Genomic DNA, 17,026 nt, shown 5'->3' on the forward strand with positions numbered 1-17,026 from the left:
GACAAAGTCTTGTGCAAGTAATGAGCCAGAGCCCAAGAGACCAGCAAAGAGACCACATGTCCAGGATTTTGATGACAAAGTCAGGGAAAGGTTGGCTTGGAGAGAGAGAAAGAGAAAAAGTATCAAGCTACCATTCACACTCTGGAAGAGAAATTGAGAAACGTTTAGTTCAATAATGATCTACAAGTGCAAGAAGATGAAGGAGAAAGGAGAAGGTTGGTCCAAGAAAATGAAGCCCTCTGATCTCAAATTTAGAGGATGAAGACCACCGCTGAAAATCCAGCCAGAAGTAGACAAGATGAGAAACTCATAAACAGTCTTAGACGGAAGGTGTGTGATTACGGGGCTGACTTGGAAATGGACGAAGAGGAATTGGCTAAGACCCGAGCAAGGTTGGCACATAATGTAGAAGGGCGGGAAAAGTTTGTTCAACGGCTAAAGGAAAGATATGACAAAGAGGTCACAGTGCTAAAGAAGAATCTGACTATCCTAGAAAATGAGATGGCCCAACAAGCGAAGAATTTCAAGTCAGAAAGGGAGCATTGCTATGCACTGATTAGCCAACTGGAGGAAAGCGTGCAACAGTTACAGGATCAAAACAATGCGGATACCCAAATGTTGGAAGCTCGGGCACAGCAAATAGTGCATTTGCTTTAGGAGAAAGGTGTCATCAGAATGAGGGTTAAAGAAATAGCTGACTATGTCGTGATGAAATGTCACGAATGTGAGGACATGACTAGACAATGCTTTTTGCTTCTGTGATGACATTCATTCGCCAGGTAATAGCCGACTTGGACCGTCTTCAGCAGGATATTGCACAAAGGCACGCACAAAGATCGGATGATGTTCCACAGGCTCCTAGGGCACCGGTGGAAGCTCTTATATACTCCTGACTTTCTATTGGTTTCATTCTGTAGTTCCTTAGTTGAGTTTGTTAGTTGTTTTAATGTCTAGCCTGATTTTCTTATTCGAAGTCTGTATGTCAGAGTCATTGTAACAGAAAATCCAAAAAAATCTTATTTTAATGAAATATTAAAAACCCCAAAATTTTTCTTTCTTTTATTTCACATTTATCACCTGAACTACGTAATGATCTGATTCATGCGGCGTCATGATACGTAGGCAATCCTCATAGGATTCAATCATAACCCTAAAATGGAAGGAGAGGAAAGAAACTGAGTGAGAAGTGAGAGTGGAAAAACAAGAGAGGAAAGAAAATACAAGAATAAAAAGAGGAGCAACAAGAACCAAGCAAAGAAAGACAGGAATGAAAAGGAAAAAGAGAAGAAAAAGTGCAAAGTAAAAAGAGTTAGTTAAGGCCGGGATGAAGCATGCAGTCGTTCAAATGCATAATAGAAGTGTTTAACTGTTTAGGTGTATTGCATCGCAAACGTGCGGTTGCCTGTCTGTTAAACTCTTAAACACTAAAAATTTTGTTGTTGTTATTGAGAACAGGAAGGTGGTCAGTTTGTTTGGCATTCTGGCAAGTCACTCGTATAACACCAGGTCTAAACACAAGGAGATTATGGCTAGCAAGGAATTGGATGCAAGTGTTATTGACCTGCGAAAAGAGATGGAGGAATCCGAGTCTGGTTTGAAAGAAGAGGTATATAAGCTGAAGTACCAAATGACCGAGATGTACCAGGCATGGATGAAGGGTCATCCTCTGCCGTCATACCCCGCCAATCCTACTTTCGTCCCACCACTAGCTTAATCCCAAGAGCCCACCATTGTTGATCTATCCCCACAAAACGCACCGAGCTTCACCCCTTACCATCACTATCCCGGTACCTCTTCCCAAGCCATCCAAGCTCCACCAGTCAAAGCAACCACCCACCCTGCTCCACCAGCTGCCCCTGTCTTCGTAGCACCCCCACCAGCCACTCTCCATCGATCTTCCAGTGAGCCGGCATTCCAAGCCCAAGATAACCAATACTATGCCCCAAAGCCTACCTTCAAAGTCCTAGATCATTACTCTTACACTCCTCACTTTGAACTTCCTGCCAAACTGAGAAGCCACCCAAAAACATAGAGCAAGAGGAGATATCTAGGAAGGTAAAGAGTTTGGAGCAGTCATTGAGAAATAGGCAAGGGTTGGGTGGCCAGGTGAGTGTGGCGTATAAAGATCTGTGTCTGTTTCCTGATGTCCAGCTACCTATCGGATTCAAAATGCCCAAGTTTGACTTGTACGACGGGCATGGAGACCCCGTAGCCCACTTAAGAGGATTTTGCAACAAAATAAGGGTTGCTGGCAGGAAGGATGAACTATTAATGGCATACTTTAGTCAAAGTTTGAGTGGTGCAGCATTGGAGTAATACAATCGCCGCAACAACAGCAGGTGGTACAGCTGGGATGACTTGGCTCGGGATTTTGCTCGGCATTTCTAGTACAACGTAGAGATTGTCCCAGATCGTCTGTCCTTGACTAAGATAGAGAAAAAGCCCAGTGAAAGTTTCAAGGAGTATGGTTTCTGTTGGAGAGAACAGGCAGCACGAGTCAACCCTCCAATAGAGGAAGCTGAAATGGTGGAGTATTTTCTTCACGTCTTGGAGCCTATTTATTTTGGTCATCTAATCTCGGCCATAGGTAAGTCTTTCAACCAACTGGTGAAAATGGGAGGAATGGTAGAGGAAGGACTCAAATCCAGCAAGATCATGGGTTACTCTGCCATCAAAGCAATTACACAAGCAATCCAGAATTGTATCGGGGGTGTGTTAGGGAAGAAGAAGAAAGAAGATGTTGCTATGGTCGCCTCAGGATCGTGGCATAGCCCAAAGGGTTCACCACACCATTATACCCAGCCTCGACCCCAACCTCAAACCTACACCCAAACCCCTTATAATCTACCCCAACACTGCTACCCACCACAAAACCCTCAATATTCCTTCAGATCACCCCAATACCACATCTACCACGCACAGTCATATGCTCTACCCCCTTCTTACCTGCAATGGCGTGCACCAGCTCCACAAAATCCTTACCCCATCCACAAACATACTGAAACCTTATTGGTCCAATCTTTCGACCCAGGCCAGAGTATAGAAATGAAAGGCTGCAGCAGAAGAAAACTTTCACCCCACTTGGGGAGTCTTATACCAGGCTGTTTAAGAGGTTGAAGCATTGGATGTTTTGAGTCCAATTGAGTCAAAATTACCAAACCCCCCTCCAAAGAACCTGGATTATTCCCTTAGATGTGCATATTGTTCTGATGCTTCGGGGCACGACACAGAAAAATGTTGGCATTTGAAGAACGCTATCTAGGAGCTTATCGATACAAACCAAATTGTGGTCCAGAGTCTGGAAACTCCAAACATCAATCAAAATCCATTGCCAGCGCATGCTGAAACGCACATGATTGAGATAATGTATAAAGATGGGGAGCCTGAGAAGCCTTCCAAGTCTGTCATGATGATCCGTGCCAGTGAAAGTAGTTTAGTCAAAACTCCAGTTGTTACAAAATGCAACATCTCCAACAGTTGACGGGCTGACAGACAAGTTGAGCCCGCCCAGTATTAAGCTGATTGTATTGGTTGTGAAAGGGCCCCCAAATTATGTGGAAGCAAAATAAGGAAAGCCAAAGGTAAGGGTGCTAGGAGCAGCAGGTAAGCCTATCATAATTGTAGAAGGGGCCCTCACCGACCCCATTATTATTAAGCCTGTGACTCAGTTGCCAATAAGTAACACTAAGGCTATTCCATGGAATTACAAGCAAGTGATAGTAACCTATAAAGGGAAAGAAGTGGAAGAGGAAGTTAATGAAACTCGGGGGTTAACTCGCTCGGGGAGATGCTTTACCCTAGAAGAATTAAGGAAAGCTAAGCTACTCAAAGATAATCCCATTCTAGTGAAAAAGCCAGTCACCGAAGAGGGAGTAGAAGAATTCTTGAGGAAAATGAAAGTGCAGGATTACTCTATCATAGAACAGTTGAGGAAGACACCCGCTCAGATTTCGCTTCTATCATTGTTGATACATTCGGATGAGCACCGCCGAGCCCTTATGAAGATCCTGAATGAAGCCCATGTCCCTGACAAGATTACAGTGAACCATTTGGAGAAGATTGCTAACAAGATATTCGAGACAAACAGAATCACCTTCTCAGATGATGATTTGCCTTTGGATGGTACAGAACATAATCAGGCTCTTTATCTCACAGTGAAATGCGAATATTGTATAGTCACAAGGGTACTAGTCGACAATGGTTCCAGTGCAAACATTTGCCCGCTCTCCACTTTGCACAAGTTGAACATTGATACTGAAAGGATCCACAAGAACAATATATGTGTTCGAGGTTTCGGCAGAAGGGGAAAAGACTCTGTCGGCGATATCATGCTCGAACTGACAATAGGACCAGTTGAATTTACTATGGAATTTCATGTACTAAATATGGTCGTTTCTTACAATCTACTGTTGGGCAGGCCCTGGATACATGTTGCCAAAGCAGTCCCTTCTTCCTTGCACTAGATGGTAAAGTTTGAGTGGGACAGACAGGAGATCGTCGTGTATGGTGATGAGAACGTATGTGCTTACAATGATACTTATGTCCCGTTTATTGAAGTCGAAGATGATAAGGGGCCTTTGGTATACCAAGTTTCCGAAACAATGCTAGTTGAGAAGGTTCCCGAGGGGGACTATATTCCAGGTCCAAAGTTAGCCTCCACTTCTGTCATGGTGGCATCTGAAATGCTAAAAAATGGTGCTGGGCAAAGGTCTGGGCGTATCTTTACAAGGTATCGTGCAGCCAGTGTCTCTACCTGAAAATTTGGGTACGTTTGGTCAAGGATTCAAACCTGTAAGGGACGATGTGAAAAGGGCTAAAAGGTCGAAAAATAATGTATGGTCACTCCCGAAGCCTATCCCACGCCTCTCCAGGTCCTTCATCAAGCTAGGGTCGTGAAGTGCCTAGTGTCAGCAGTCCCAAAGCCTATGGTTGACATTGATGAAGAATTAACTGAAAGGTTTCAGAGGTTATTTGATGAGGTGAACATGGTGGAAATTGGAGAAGGTTCCAACAAAGCGGATGTGCAGTTCATCGGGCCAAAAGTGAAGCTTAACAATTGGAAGGCTACTTCTCTCCCTACTCAGAAGGAGTTTTGGTAGTTTGCTTTGTTTTCCTTTCTGTTATCTGGGTTATTTCAGGGTTGTAATCCAGATTTTTATTTTTCGCTTGTTTTGATGTACAAACCCTTCTATCCTTTATTTTCAATAAAATGCAATTTCCCTTTTCTATTACTCTTGATAGTGTCATTTTTGTTTTTTTTGTACAGTTCTTTTTATGCTGGTTTCAATGACATGATATGCATGAGGAATTTATGGTCAAGTCTTAAAAGTCAATCTAACTCTGAAATAATAATCCAAGAAGTAGAGTGTGATGATGAAACAAAATACGATGAGGAGGAGGCATTTGAGAAAATTAGTAAAGAACTAAATCACTTTGAAGAGAAACCCAAGCCTAATTTGAATGAAACCAAAGCAATCAATTTAGGAGATCCAGATAATGTCAGAGAAACCAAGATAAGTGTACACCTGGAACCACAAATCAAGGAAGAAATAATCAAAGCGTTGTTTGAATGTAAAGATATTTTTGCATGGTCATATGATGACATGCCGGGTTTGAGTACTGACCTGGTAGTTCACAAATTACCAACTGATTTAGCATTCCCTCCCGTCAAGCAGAAGTTAAGGAAGTTCAAAACTGACATGAGTGTGAAGATCAAAGAAGAAGTCACAAAGCAGCTTGATGCAAAGGTCATTCGAGTCACGCGATATCCCACTTGGTTAGCTAATGTTGTGCTTGTGACAAAGAAAGATGGTAACACCAGAGTGTGTGTTGATTGCCGTGATCTCAACAAAGCAAGTCTGAAAGATAACTTCCCATTGCCAAATATCCACATTTTGATTGATAATTGTGCCAAGCATGGGATTGGGTCTTTTGTGGATTGTTATGCGGGGTATCATCAGATCTTAATGGATGAGGAAGATGCGGAAAAGACAATATTCATCACGCCATGGGGAACATATTGTTACCGGGTAATTCCATTTGGTTTGAAAAATGTTGGGGCAACTTACATGAGGGCAATGACTACCATATTTCAAGACAATATACACAAGGAGATTGAGGTCTATGTAGATTATGTGATCATAAAATCCAGGAGGCAGTCAGACCATGTCGGAGACTTGAGAAAGTTTTTCCAAAGGCTCCGCAAGTACAATCTTAAGCTCAACCCTGCAAAGTGTGCATTTGGTGTCCTATCTAGGAAATTGTTAGGATTCATAGTCAGTCGGCGAGGTATTGAGTTGGTTCCGTCGAAGATTAAAGCCATCCAGAAATTGCCACCGCCAAAGAACAAGACTGAGGTGATGGGTTTGCTCGGGCATTTAAACTACATCAGCAGGTTTATCGCTCAACTCACAACAACTTATGAACCCATCTTTAAGCTGCTAAAGAAAGATGCCGCAGTCAAATGGACCGACGAGTATTAGGAAGCATTCGACAAGATCAAGAGGTACTTGTCAAACCCACATGTACTAGTCCAACCGGAACTTAGGAGGCCTTTAATTCCTTATTTGACAGTCTTGGATAGTTTGTTTGGTTGTGTGTTAGGCCAACATGATATCACTGGCAAAAAGGAGCAGGCCATTTGTTATCTTAGCAAGAATATCACTTCTTATGAGGTCAAGTATACTCTCCTTGAAAGGACGTGTTGCGCTTTGACGTGGGTTGCACAAAAGTTGAAGCATTATCTATCGTCCTACACTACTTATCTCATTTCTCACATGGATCCTCTAAAGTATATCTATACGAAGCCTATGCCCACAGGAAGACTTGCAAAGTGGCAGATTCTGCTCACAGAGTTTGATATCGTCTATGTGACTCGGACTGCGATGAAAGCCCAAGCTTTGGCCGATCATTTGGCCGAGAACCCGGTGATGAAGAATATGAGCCATTGAAGATCTACTTTCCTGATGAAGAGGTGATACATATTGACGAGACAGAGTAGGATGAAAAGCCAGGTTGGAAACTTTTCTTTGATGGGGCCGCTAACATGAAAGTAGTTGGAATAGGAGCTGTGCTCATTTCTGAAACGTGGCACCATTACCCTGTCACAGCCCAGCTTCATTTCTATTGTACCAACAACATGGCTGAGTATGAAATGTGCATTTTAGATTTGATGTTAGATGTAGACATGGGAGCCCAGGAAGTACTGGTTTTGGGAGATTCAGATCTGTTGGTGCACCAAATTTAGGGAGAATGAGAGACTTAAGATTTGAAGCTCATACCATATAGGCAATGTCTGCATGACCTTTGTCAATGATTCAGATCAGTAGAGTTTAGGCATATTCCTAGGATCCATAATGAGGTTGCCAACGCCTTGGCTACTCTGGCATCAATGTTACACCATCCAGATAAGGCTTATATCGACCCTCTGCATATTCAAGTTCATATCAACATGCTTAATATAACGTGGTAGAAGAGGAACTTGATGGTGAACCTTGGTTCCCCAATATCATGGAGTATATCAAGTCGGGGATATACCCGGTACAGGTCACAGGTGATCAGAAGAGAACGATTTGACGCCTGGCTAGTGGATTTTTTTTAAGTGGGGGAGTTTTTTTACAAAAAAACTACAGATCTTGGACTGCTAAGGTGCATAGATGCTAAACAAGCCACGACCATCATGACCGAAGTGCATTTTGGGGTTTGCGGGCTGCATATGAGTGGGTATATTTTGGCAAAGAAAATTCTTCGAGCAGGTTATTACTGGCTCACCATGGAACGGGATTGCATTAGCTTTGTGTGCAAGTGTCATCAATGCCAAGTACACGGTGATCTGATTCATTCTCCGCCATCGGAGTTGCATACAATGTCTGCACCTTGGCCTTTTGTTGCTTAAGCATGGATGTCATTGGACCAATTGAGCCAGCGGCGTCGAACGGGCACAAGTTTATTCTGGTGGCCATTAATTATTTCACAAAGTGGGTCGAAGCTGTAACTTTCAAATCGATGACCAAGAAGGCAGTGGTGAATTTCGTTCATTCAAATCTCATTTGCCGGTTTGGAATCCCCAAGGTAATCATTACAGATAATGCTTCAAATTTCAATAACCATCTGATGAAAGAGGTATGCCAACAGTTCAAGATTATGCATTGAAATTCCACCCCATATCACCCCAAGGCAAATGGAGCTATTGAGGCGGCCAACAAGAACATAAAGAAGATACTTCAAAAAATGGTGCAAGGTTCTAGGTAGTGGAATGAGAAGTTGCCTTTTGCTTTGCTGGGTTATTGCACTACTGTTCGCACTTCATTAGGTGCAACTCCTTATTCGCTGGTGTATGGGACAAAAGCGGTTATACCCCCGAAAATTGAGATTCCATCCCTTCGGATTATCGATGAAGCGGAAATTGATAATGATGATGAGTGGGTCAAAACCCGACTATAGTAGTAAAGTCTGATTCGTGAGAAATGATTGGCAGTAGTATGTCACAGACAGTTGTATCAAAAGAGAATGGCAAGAGCATACAACAAGAAGGTGAGTCCCCGAAAATTTGAAGTGGGTCAACATGTATTGAAATGCTTCCTGCCACATCAAGCCAAAGCTAAAGGTAAGTTCGCCCCAAACTGGCAGGGGTCTTAATTGTAACGAGAGTGTTGCCCAATGGTGCTTTGTATTTAACAAATATAGAAGGCAAATGTGTAGATATGACTGTTAATTCTGATGTAGTCAATATATATTATGTATGATTTCTTTGATTTGTTGTCAATTGCATTGTTTGTATTTGGCATTTTTCAAAGATTAGAATGACGAAAGCATTTTATTCTGCTATCTAAACACTTTATCCTTTGTTACCCCTTTTGAGCATTATTTATTTTCTTTCATACCACTTTTTTAGAATCAGCAGTAGGGTCTAAAGATAGAGAAAAGGAAGAAAAGAAGAAGAACAAAAAAAGAAGAAGAAAGAGAGAAAGGAAAAAAGAAAAAGATGAAAAAAAAAGAGAAGAGAAGGAAACAAAAGCAAAAGAAAAGTAACAAAAACGAAGAAACTTTTATGTCATGAACTACTTTTGACCTGATTCCTTTTAAGGATACGTAGGCAGCCTCATGGTTCGGTCCCATCAAAATAAAAGTTCAAAATTCCCCAGACTCAAAAAAATTGGGGCAGAAGTTGTGGCGTTGCGAAAGACCCGATTCTAAAAGTTGTAATTTTGAACCCTGTTATCTAAAACTTTTTTGAGCCTTTATGATATATTTTCTTTCTAACCCTATCTAAAAGCCTACATTACAGTCCAAAGAAAGACTTTCCGACCAATTCTCGAGGAATTCCAAGTCAAGCGAGCTAGAGGTATGATTCACATCATGGGTAACACTTTGAGCACGAGAAAAGATGAATAAATGAGATAGTCTTATTGGTGAAAACCCTCACGGGCACCGTAAGGCAATGGAAAGCTGAGAGAAAATTAAAATGAGAGAGTCTTATTGGTGAAAACCCTTGCGGGCACCGTAAGGCAGTGAGTTGAGAGATGAACAAATAAGAGAGGTTTGCTGGTGAAAACCCTTCGGGGCACTACAAGCCGAATGAGGCTCGTGACTTTGCAGAGAGATTGGATTATGGAAATCCCGGTTTTGAAGTATGAAGATGGGGCGTGAATTTGAAATATGGTTAGGCGAATGGTTTGGGCTGATTAATCTGAAATGCATGTCATGATCATTGATGCCAGCTGCTTCACTCAGATAAGTCTCTTTTTCATTCTTCCTCAAATAGCCATCTTGTTTTAAAGTTTTCTTCTTTATCCCTAAATTCTCGGAGTCACTTCTTTTCATTTTCTTTTGGGTCTACTTCTCTAAGTCTTTATCAATGATAGTCTTGTTAAATAAGCAAGAAAGGATTTTAAAGCATATTACCAACTTTCAATTGCACAAAGCAAAAGTCCGGCCAGAGCACATCACAAATGGCATGATCCGGAATAAGCAACAAGGTTTTATTGGGAGTTCAAGTGGTCAAGTGGCTCATGAATTTTAAGTACAATGTTTCAAAATTGGCAAGATAGAGTAGTTAAATAATAGGTTGAGTATAAGTTACTCGGGTCATTCAAGGTTCTGTGGTCAAGGTCCAGTCAGAAAGTCAGACCATTGTTTGCTAGCCCAAGGCAGCTAATCAGAACAAAGCATGGCAGCAAAAAGGCCACCTTCAGCAAGAATGCCTCAAACTAACCACCATATTTCAAACTGATAAGATTTTCTTTGATTGAAACAGGGGCAGAAAATTTCGTGTTATGGAGGAACCCTCCGTAAGGAAAGCATATACCAGACAGGTTTGACTGTGAGTTTTCAGGACCCTCCTGGAAATGGGATTTAGTTTTAAGTTTTTAACACCTTCATAGATAATGAGACTTGGCGTATGTTTTACCTTTAGGAAATAGAATTTAGCTTTCAAAGTTTTTACTCTTGAGATGAGATTTAATTCTAAGTTTACAAGATCCTCCTGGATAATGGGGTGTAGTTTAAAGTTGTCAGGATCCTCCTGGATAATGGGATTTGGTTTTAAGTTTTTAAAGGCCTTCATAAGATAATGAGATTTAGCGTAAGTTTTACCTTTAGGCAATAGAATTTAGCTTTCAAGTTTTCACTCTTAAGATAAGATTCAACTTCGATTTTCAGGGCCCTCCTAGATAATCGGATTCAACTTTAAATTCTTTGAATTTTTAGATAATTGGATTCGATTAACACTTACAGATGTTCCGGTACCAAACTAGGGCAGAAAAATTTCGTTTGTTTTGTTTGTTTTGTTGAAATAGCAACGCCCACCTAGAGAACAAGGGAATTCATTTCATGTTTCGGCAGCAGGCGCCCACCTGGAGAACAAGGGAATTTATTTTAAGTTTTGGCAGTAGGCGCCTACCTGGAGAACAAGGGAATTCATTTCAAGTTTCAGTAGCAGGCGCCCACCTGGAGAACAAGGGAATTCATTTCAAGTTTCGGCGGCAGGCGCCCTCCTGGAGAACAAGGGAATTCATTTCAAGTTTCGGCAGCAGGCGCCCACCTGGAGAACAAAGGAATTAATTTCAGGTTTCAGCAGTAGGCACCCACCTGGAGAACAATGGAATTCATTTCACGTTTCGGCAGCAGGCGCCCACCTAGAGAACAAGGGAATTCATTTCAAGTTTCGGCAGCAGGCGCCCACCTGGAGAACAAGGGAATTCATTTCAAGTTTCGGCAGCAGGCGCCCACCTAGAGAACAAGGGAATTCGTTTTAAGTTTCGGCAGCAGGCGCCCACCTGGAGAACAAGGGAATTCATTTCAAGTTTCGGAAGCAGGCGCCCACCTGGAGAACAAGGGAATTTTTCAAGTTTCGGCAGCAGGCGCCCACCTGGAGAACAAGGGAATTTGTTTCAAGTTTCGGCAGCAGGCGCCCACCTGAAGAACAAAGGAACTCTTTTCATGTTTCGGCGGCAAGCACCCACTTGGAGAACAAGATTCATTTCAAGTTTCAGTAGCAGGCGCCCACCTGGAGAACAAGGGAATTCATTCCATGTTTGAGCATCAGGCGCCCACCTAGAGAATAAGGGAATTGGTTTCAAATTTTAAGGTGCCCAACTTGAGAACAAGGGAATTGATTTCAAATTTTAAGTTAAGTGCAAGACAACAGTAGGAACCCGCCTGAAGAATGGGGTCAATGCAAGTTAGAAGTAACAGAAGCTCACCACAAAAACGTGAATCAACAGCTCAAGATGCGTGGTAGAACTACAGAAGTTCCAAGAGTAAGATTGAAGACACATAGATAGGATTCTTGTAACTCATAGATCATAGATTAGTCTAGCTTCTTTTCGATTTGGTTTCGGTGTAATAAGGAGTTCAGCAAGCAGTAGCAGCAGCAGCAGCAGTGAAATCACAGCTTCCCGGTAGTCCCAGCTACTGAAACTTCCAGAACTACACTGACATGATTCCTTTATAGTCAAGGATATGTAGGCAACCTCGGAAGAAGGGTTCAGTCAGACTTTTCAAAATTGCTTCCCATGGAGTATCTAAACGGGCTAAAATTTCTCGTATTTGCTCACTTTATCTTTGCCCGAAAACTCTTCGTATTTCCGAGCAAAGAGGGGCAGCTGTGAGCACGTAATTTTTTCCCAACCCAAAATGCTCCTACAAATCACAAAATAGATTTTTTGTAATTTATTTTCATTTTATAGAATTTTTAGGACTATTCTTTTAATTATGTGCATTTGTTTTTGCATGCATGAAAGCATAGAAAATACCCAAAAAATTATATTCGAGTTTCATGCATTGCATTCTTAGTTTGGTAATTGCATTTTAGTGTAATTGTTAAGTAATCGCATCAACGAAACAAAATCAAAAAAATACATGCATAATATTGTTACACTTTTTAGTTCTAGTTTTAGTATTTTTCTTTTATTAAGTCTAAAATTAATTAATTATTTTGGTATTAGAATTAGCTAATTAAATTAACTTATTATTAGGTCTTGTTTAGGATTTAATTTAGGATCATTAGTATTTAATTAAATTTGAGTCAAAAATATAAAAAAAGAAGAGAAGGGTTGTTTTGGACTCGACTTGGGACTAATGTGTTAAGCCCAATTGATTTCAACCTAGTTTCGCCCAAACCAATCCCTACCCGGTCCAGTACCTACTTAGGGGTCAAACGACATCGTTTGGTCACACTCCATCTCATCCGTTCATCCAATCCAATCTAACGGTCCGCAACTTAACACCCTTATCCCTTATAATTGTCCAAATGCTCCCCCAAACCCCTCAGACCCCCTTACATCCTCGTTCGTCTCTTCAAGCCCCAAACCCTAGCCGCCCCTAAACCCTTCATCGCCTTCGTCGCCTTCCGCTACCGGAAATCGCCTCACGGCGATGGACGGCCTTCAAACCACTCCAAAATTACACCAGATAATCCTCACCCCCCTCTTCTTCCCAAATCCACCATTAGTTTTCACTAGATCCCACCAATTTTAGATCTGGTGGCATGCAAAACCTAAGTCCCATGATTTCGAGTTTCCAACGACGATTTAGGCCTGAAACTGGTGTTAATCGTTTATTCTCAACAAGAACATTCGATTAACACTTATTTCGGTTTTAATCGGAGAAGGCCGGAGTTCCGCCTGAGCCAACTGCCCATCTGCCTAATATAGGTATCTCTCCTCCTCTTTTCCTCTTTCTATTTCTCTATTCTTTTCTTCTTCTCCTCCTTTCTCTTCTTCTTTACTCTATTTTCTTCTATTTTCCCTTTCTTTGACCAAAAAATGAAGAAGCTTAGGTAGCCTTAATCTGTGGCCTATTAGGGTTTTCTCATGCTTAGTCAATAGGTTTTAGGGGTCCTTAGTCTATACATCTAGCCTCAGAATCATCAGTTTGTTAATTGTTAGGTTAGGGTTTGTTAATTTGGTTTAGCTCTGTTTAATCAATTTAACTCGTAAAGCAAGTTTAGTTTATTATTAGTCTTAGTTATCTTTTTGTTGTTTTGAGTCACTGGATTAGTATGCTACTTGGTTTAATTAGTTTAATTTTTAAAAACTTGGTTTAGTTACTTCCTAGTTAGCGTAGGTTTAGTTTATATTCATTCATCTCATATTATCATCATCAAAACTGTTAGTCTGAAGAACATTTGTGGAGTTTCATTATAAATTTGTCTCGTTTTAGAGGTTAGGATTATTTTAAGTTTTCGGATGTTCACTTTTAGCTTTGTTATTTTCTTTTGATTTGTCTATTTGCCTATTTGTTTCTATTTGCCACAGTTTGTAGTCATTTAGAACTTGTAGGGGTTAATTGAACAATAAAGAAAATCTAAGGGGTTTGTTTGAAGGGTGGACAAGTATGAAATAAGATAAAACTATGTGGGAAGGTTCTAGAATAAGGGCAGCTGGCCTCCTTTGGTTAGCACAAAATACAGAAACCAATAAGAGACAACCAGTTGTCCAAGTTGTTAAAAGATGCCTTGTGGCTGAAGGAATAATTCCCTTATCCTTTTCAGCAAATGTCACTCTTTAGAACTATATATAGAACCCTCCTTCATTCATTGAGGAAGAGATTTTTGAACCCTAAAAAGGACTAAAAAGTTTTTGCAATGTTTCATTGGGAATTGGTTCGATTGTTTCTGATTTTTCTTTAGCAAGAACTTAGAAAACCCTTCGCTTGATTTCTGATTTTCTGGGCTTGAATATGGATTAAGGAAGATGTGTATTGTTGTTATTTGCTACCATCCTCACACCTTTGCTTTGCTAAAATCCTTACTTCTTTTGCTTTGTTCTTGATATCCAGGTACTCTTGAACCCTTGCATGGAAAATGAAGTTTAAAGCATGTGTTTGATCCTTGTTGTAATAAGAAGTTGGTTTACCAAAAATGTTAATTTCCAGATTTTCCCATGTATGGCGCTGCAAATTACTTAGTTTATTTTTGTTTTGATTTGTTCAAGCATTCTGAATCTGACCTTTCATTCTATGGTTGAGTTACTTGTATGAATATTTAGACTATTTTAGTTGCTCCATATACTGTTTGATAGTGTTAGGATACTTAATAGTCATAATGATTTATTTGGTTTTCATTAGGGAAGGTTGGATATGTTTGCAAGGGACAATATTTGCTTAGCATTCAGTTAAATTATCTCGAATTCCAATTTGGTTAAAACAATTACGTATTAAGTTTAGGGTGATTCATAAATGTGTTTAAGGTGTAGTCGTTTATTGTTAGTGTTTGCAGCCTGTTAATAATTAAACTCATGATTTATTTGGTTAGCTTTTTGATTTTGTTAATTTTTTAATGCTGTTGGATCACATTTGATTCAGAAGAATTTGAGTCTCAATTGGCCTTCACAATGGCCCAGACGAGACAGCCCGGTCGAATTCCGACCTGGGGTATTTGATCATTGTTAGCTTTCTGTTTTTGGGCTCAATTTCGAGCCCAATTACCTTTAACAATTTTATTCATTGAGTTTTCTGTTTGGTGTAATAAAATTGAGCCTGTTATTAGCCCAATCAAAATTGCTGGACCCGTTTCCTTTTGTTCTCATTTATGGGCTCAATTTCGAGCCCAGTCCTTCTTTATCCCATTAAAACCTTTAGACAGCATTGGGCCTACCGCTGGCCCGGTCCTTCTAAATTAATTAAAAGCATATTATCTAATGCATGTTTACAATCAGTAGCTGTATATTAAATTCCAAACTTAGTTTAAAAATAAATATTCGTAGCTTGCTTTAGGCACGTTCAATATACCATCATTGTGGTGGTGTATATGTTCGCGTGACATAATTACAATCTTAAAAACAAAATCTGAGTATGCGTTCGCTCAACTTCGACTAAACTTTCTTAAAAATAACAAAGCGTTATTAATTGTGGACACATTCGCGTGATATGATTTTTGACGCGCCAAACGAAATGAGTACACGTACGCGTGACTCATTTTTAGGATAATTCCTTAATTAAAAGAGGTAAATACACATAGGTTCTAAAATGAGTAATTAAACAATTTAAATAAGCCAAGTATGATTAAAGCGACCGTGCTAGAACCACGGAACTCGGGAATGCCTAACACCTTCTCCCAGATTAACAAAATTCCTTACCCGGATTTTTGTGTTTTGCAGATTGTAAAACAAAGTCAAACATCCTCGATTCGAGATTTGTAACCGGTGACTTGGGACACCATAAATTATCCCAAGTGGCGACTCTGAATTTGAATAAATAATTCCGTTTCGATTATTGTCACTTTAATTGGAAAAACTTCTCTATATCCTTTTTCGGGTAAAAAAGGAGATGTGACAGTTGAGCAATCATATTTGACATCACCTTTGGATATTGCTTGACATTGTGATCATGACTCTTTTTGTATGTGTCAAACGTGAATGTCAACTGTCTAAGGCGAGTCACAATTGTACTGCCATATGCCTCTCTTAAATATTCCCACATCGCTTGAGCAGTAGGATTGCTCGCATTCTTGGATGAGATTATTAGCAACAGAACTTACAATAATTTCACGTGTAGTGGAATCTTTCTTTTTTTAAATATTGTAAGTTTTCAAATTCCTCTTGTGCTAGGCAGTGTTACCCTCCTCCGGGTGACTCATAACATGATTAATACTTTCAAGAGCATCCTGCTCTTTGAGTACATACCACATCTTATGACTCCAAATGTCGTAATTTTCATCATTTAGTTTGTCACCTTTGTTCAAGTCAGCAATGATACTTTTCGATGCCCTATCTGTTATTGGAGATAATATTACAAGTTTAACTCATCAATATATACTTCAGTCAATTTATGCATGTGATTATACACCCAAGCAAATTAATTATAATATTAATTCTACATTTAGTATAGAATCGAAAGGTCACTTCGTTTCCATTCATCATCTATATCTAATATTTTAATTAATATTAAAATTACTTCTTAGTGCGTACTTCATTTCAAGTCTCAATCCATTACAAAATAAAATAATAAATAATTTATGTAATTGGTGAGAGAAACAACATAATTCAAATTTTATTAATATAAAACATATAATAATAATTTACATGTTTGCTAGGACATACATATATACGAATTGAATACTAACTATTTCACATATACACTAAAAGGTGCACTAGGCCAGTTATCATGATAAATATCAGTTAAAACTTCTCTCCAAGACTCTCGAAGAGAGTCCTCTAAAATAGCTAACACTTCCTAATCAGTAATCTCTATATAATTAGACAATCCAGCTTTTTTTTTAACTAAAAAGGTGTATAGGTTCGGGAGTGGAAGCATCAGGGCCCATATTAAATTCCTTAAACTCCCTAAATTTCTTTTCTCATTCCCTTCGTTCAGCCATTCGATCCCTTAACTCATTTTGCATCGCCCTCGGGACTATCTTGATGACTTCAAGCTCCGGTTTTGAATCATTATAGAAACAAGTCCTGCAATGACGCATCCTTCTATGTTGTTCCCTTGCTCGACTTCGAGAACTCCCACTTGGAACACTTCGAACTTGTCCCTGTCCAACCATATCTGAAATAGGAACAAGAAAACGCTTAGAATG

The 17,026-nt window shown here is 39.9% G+C and overlaps 1 protein-coding gene across 1 annotated transcript; it reads left to right on the forward strand.

The window, feature by feature from the left end:
• The first annotated feature begins 258 nt into the window (after window positions 1-258).
• On the forward strand, window positions 259-893 carry LOC138870482 (uncharacterized). Its single transcript, XM_070148290.1, has 2 exons — window positions 259-642; window positions 780-893. The coding sequence occupies exons 1-2, from the start codon at window positions 259-261 to the stop codon at window positions 891-893; spliced, it is 498 nt and encodes a 165-aa protein (XP_070004391.1).
• Window positions 894-17,026: the final 16,133 nt, after the last annotated feature.

This window comes from Nicotiana sylvestris, chromosome 6 (genome assembly GCF_000393655.2).
Source record: "Nicotiana sylvestris chromosome 6, ASM39365v2, whole genome shotgun sequence".
Classification (NCBI taxonomy): domain Eukaryota; kingdom Viridiplantae; phylum Streptophyta; class Magnoliopsida; order Solanales; family Solanaceae; genus Nicotiana; species Nicotiana sylvestris.

Bases quoted from the DNA above. Each gene is read 5' to 3' on its own strand.
- LOC138870482 (XM_070148290.1), top strand. From the start codon at position 259: ATGAAGACCACCGCTGAAAATCCAGCCAGAAGTAGACAAGATGAGAAA. The intron at 643-779 runs GTGCATTTGCTT...TTCATTCGCCAG, and splicing joins AAGCTCGGGCACAGCAAATA to GTAATAGCCGACTTGGACCG.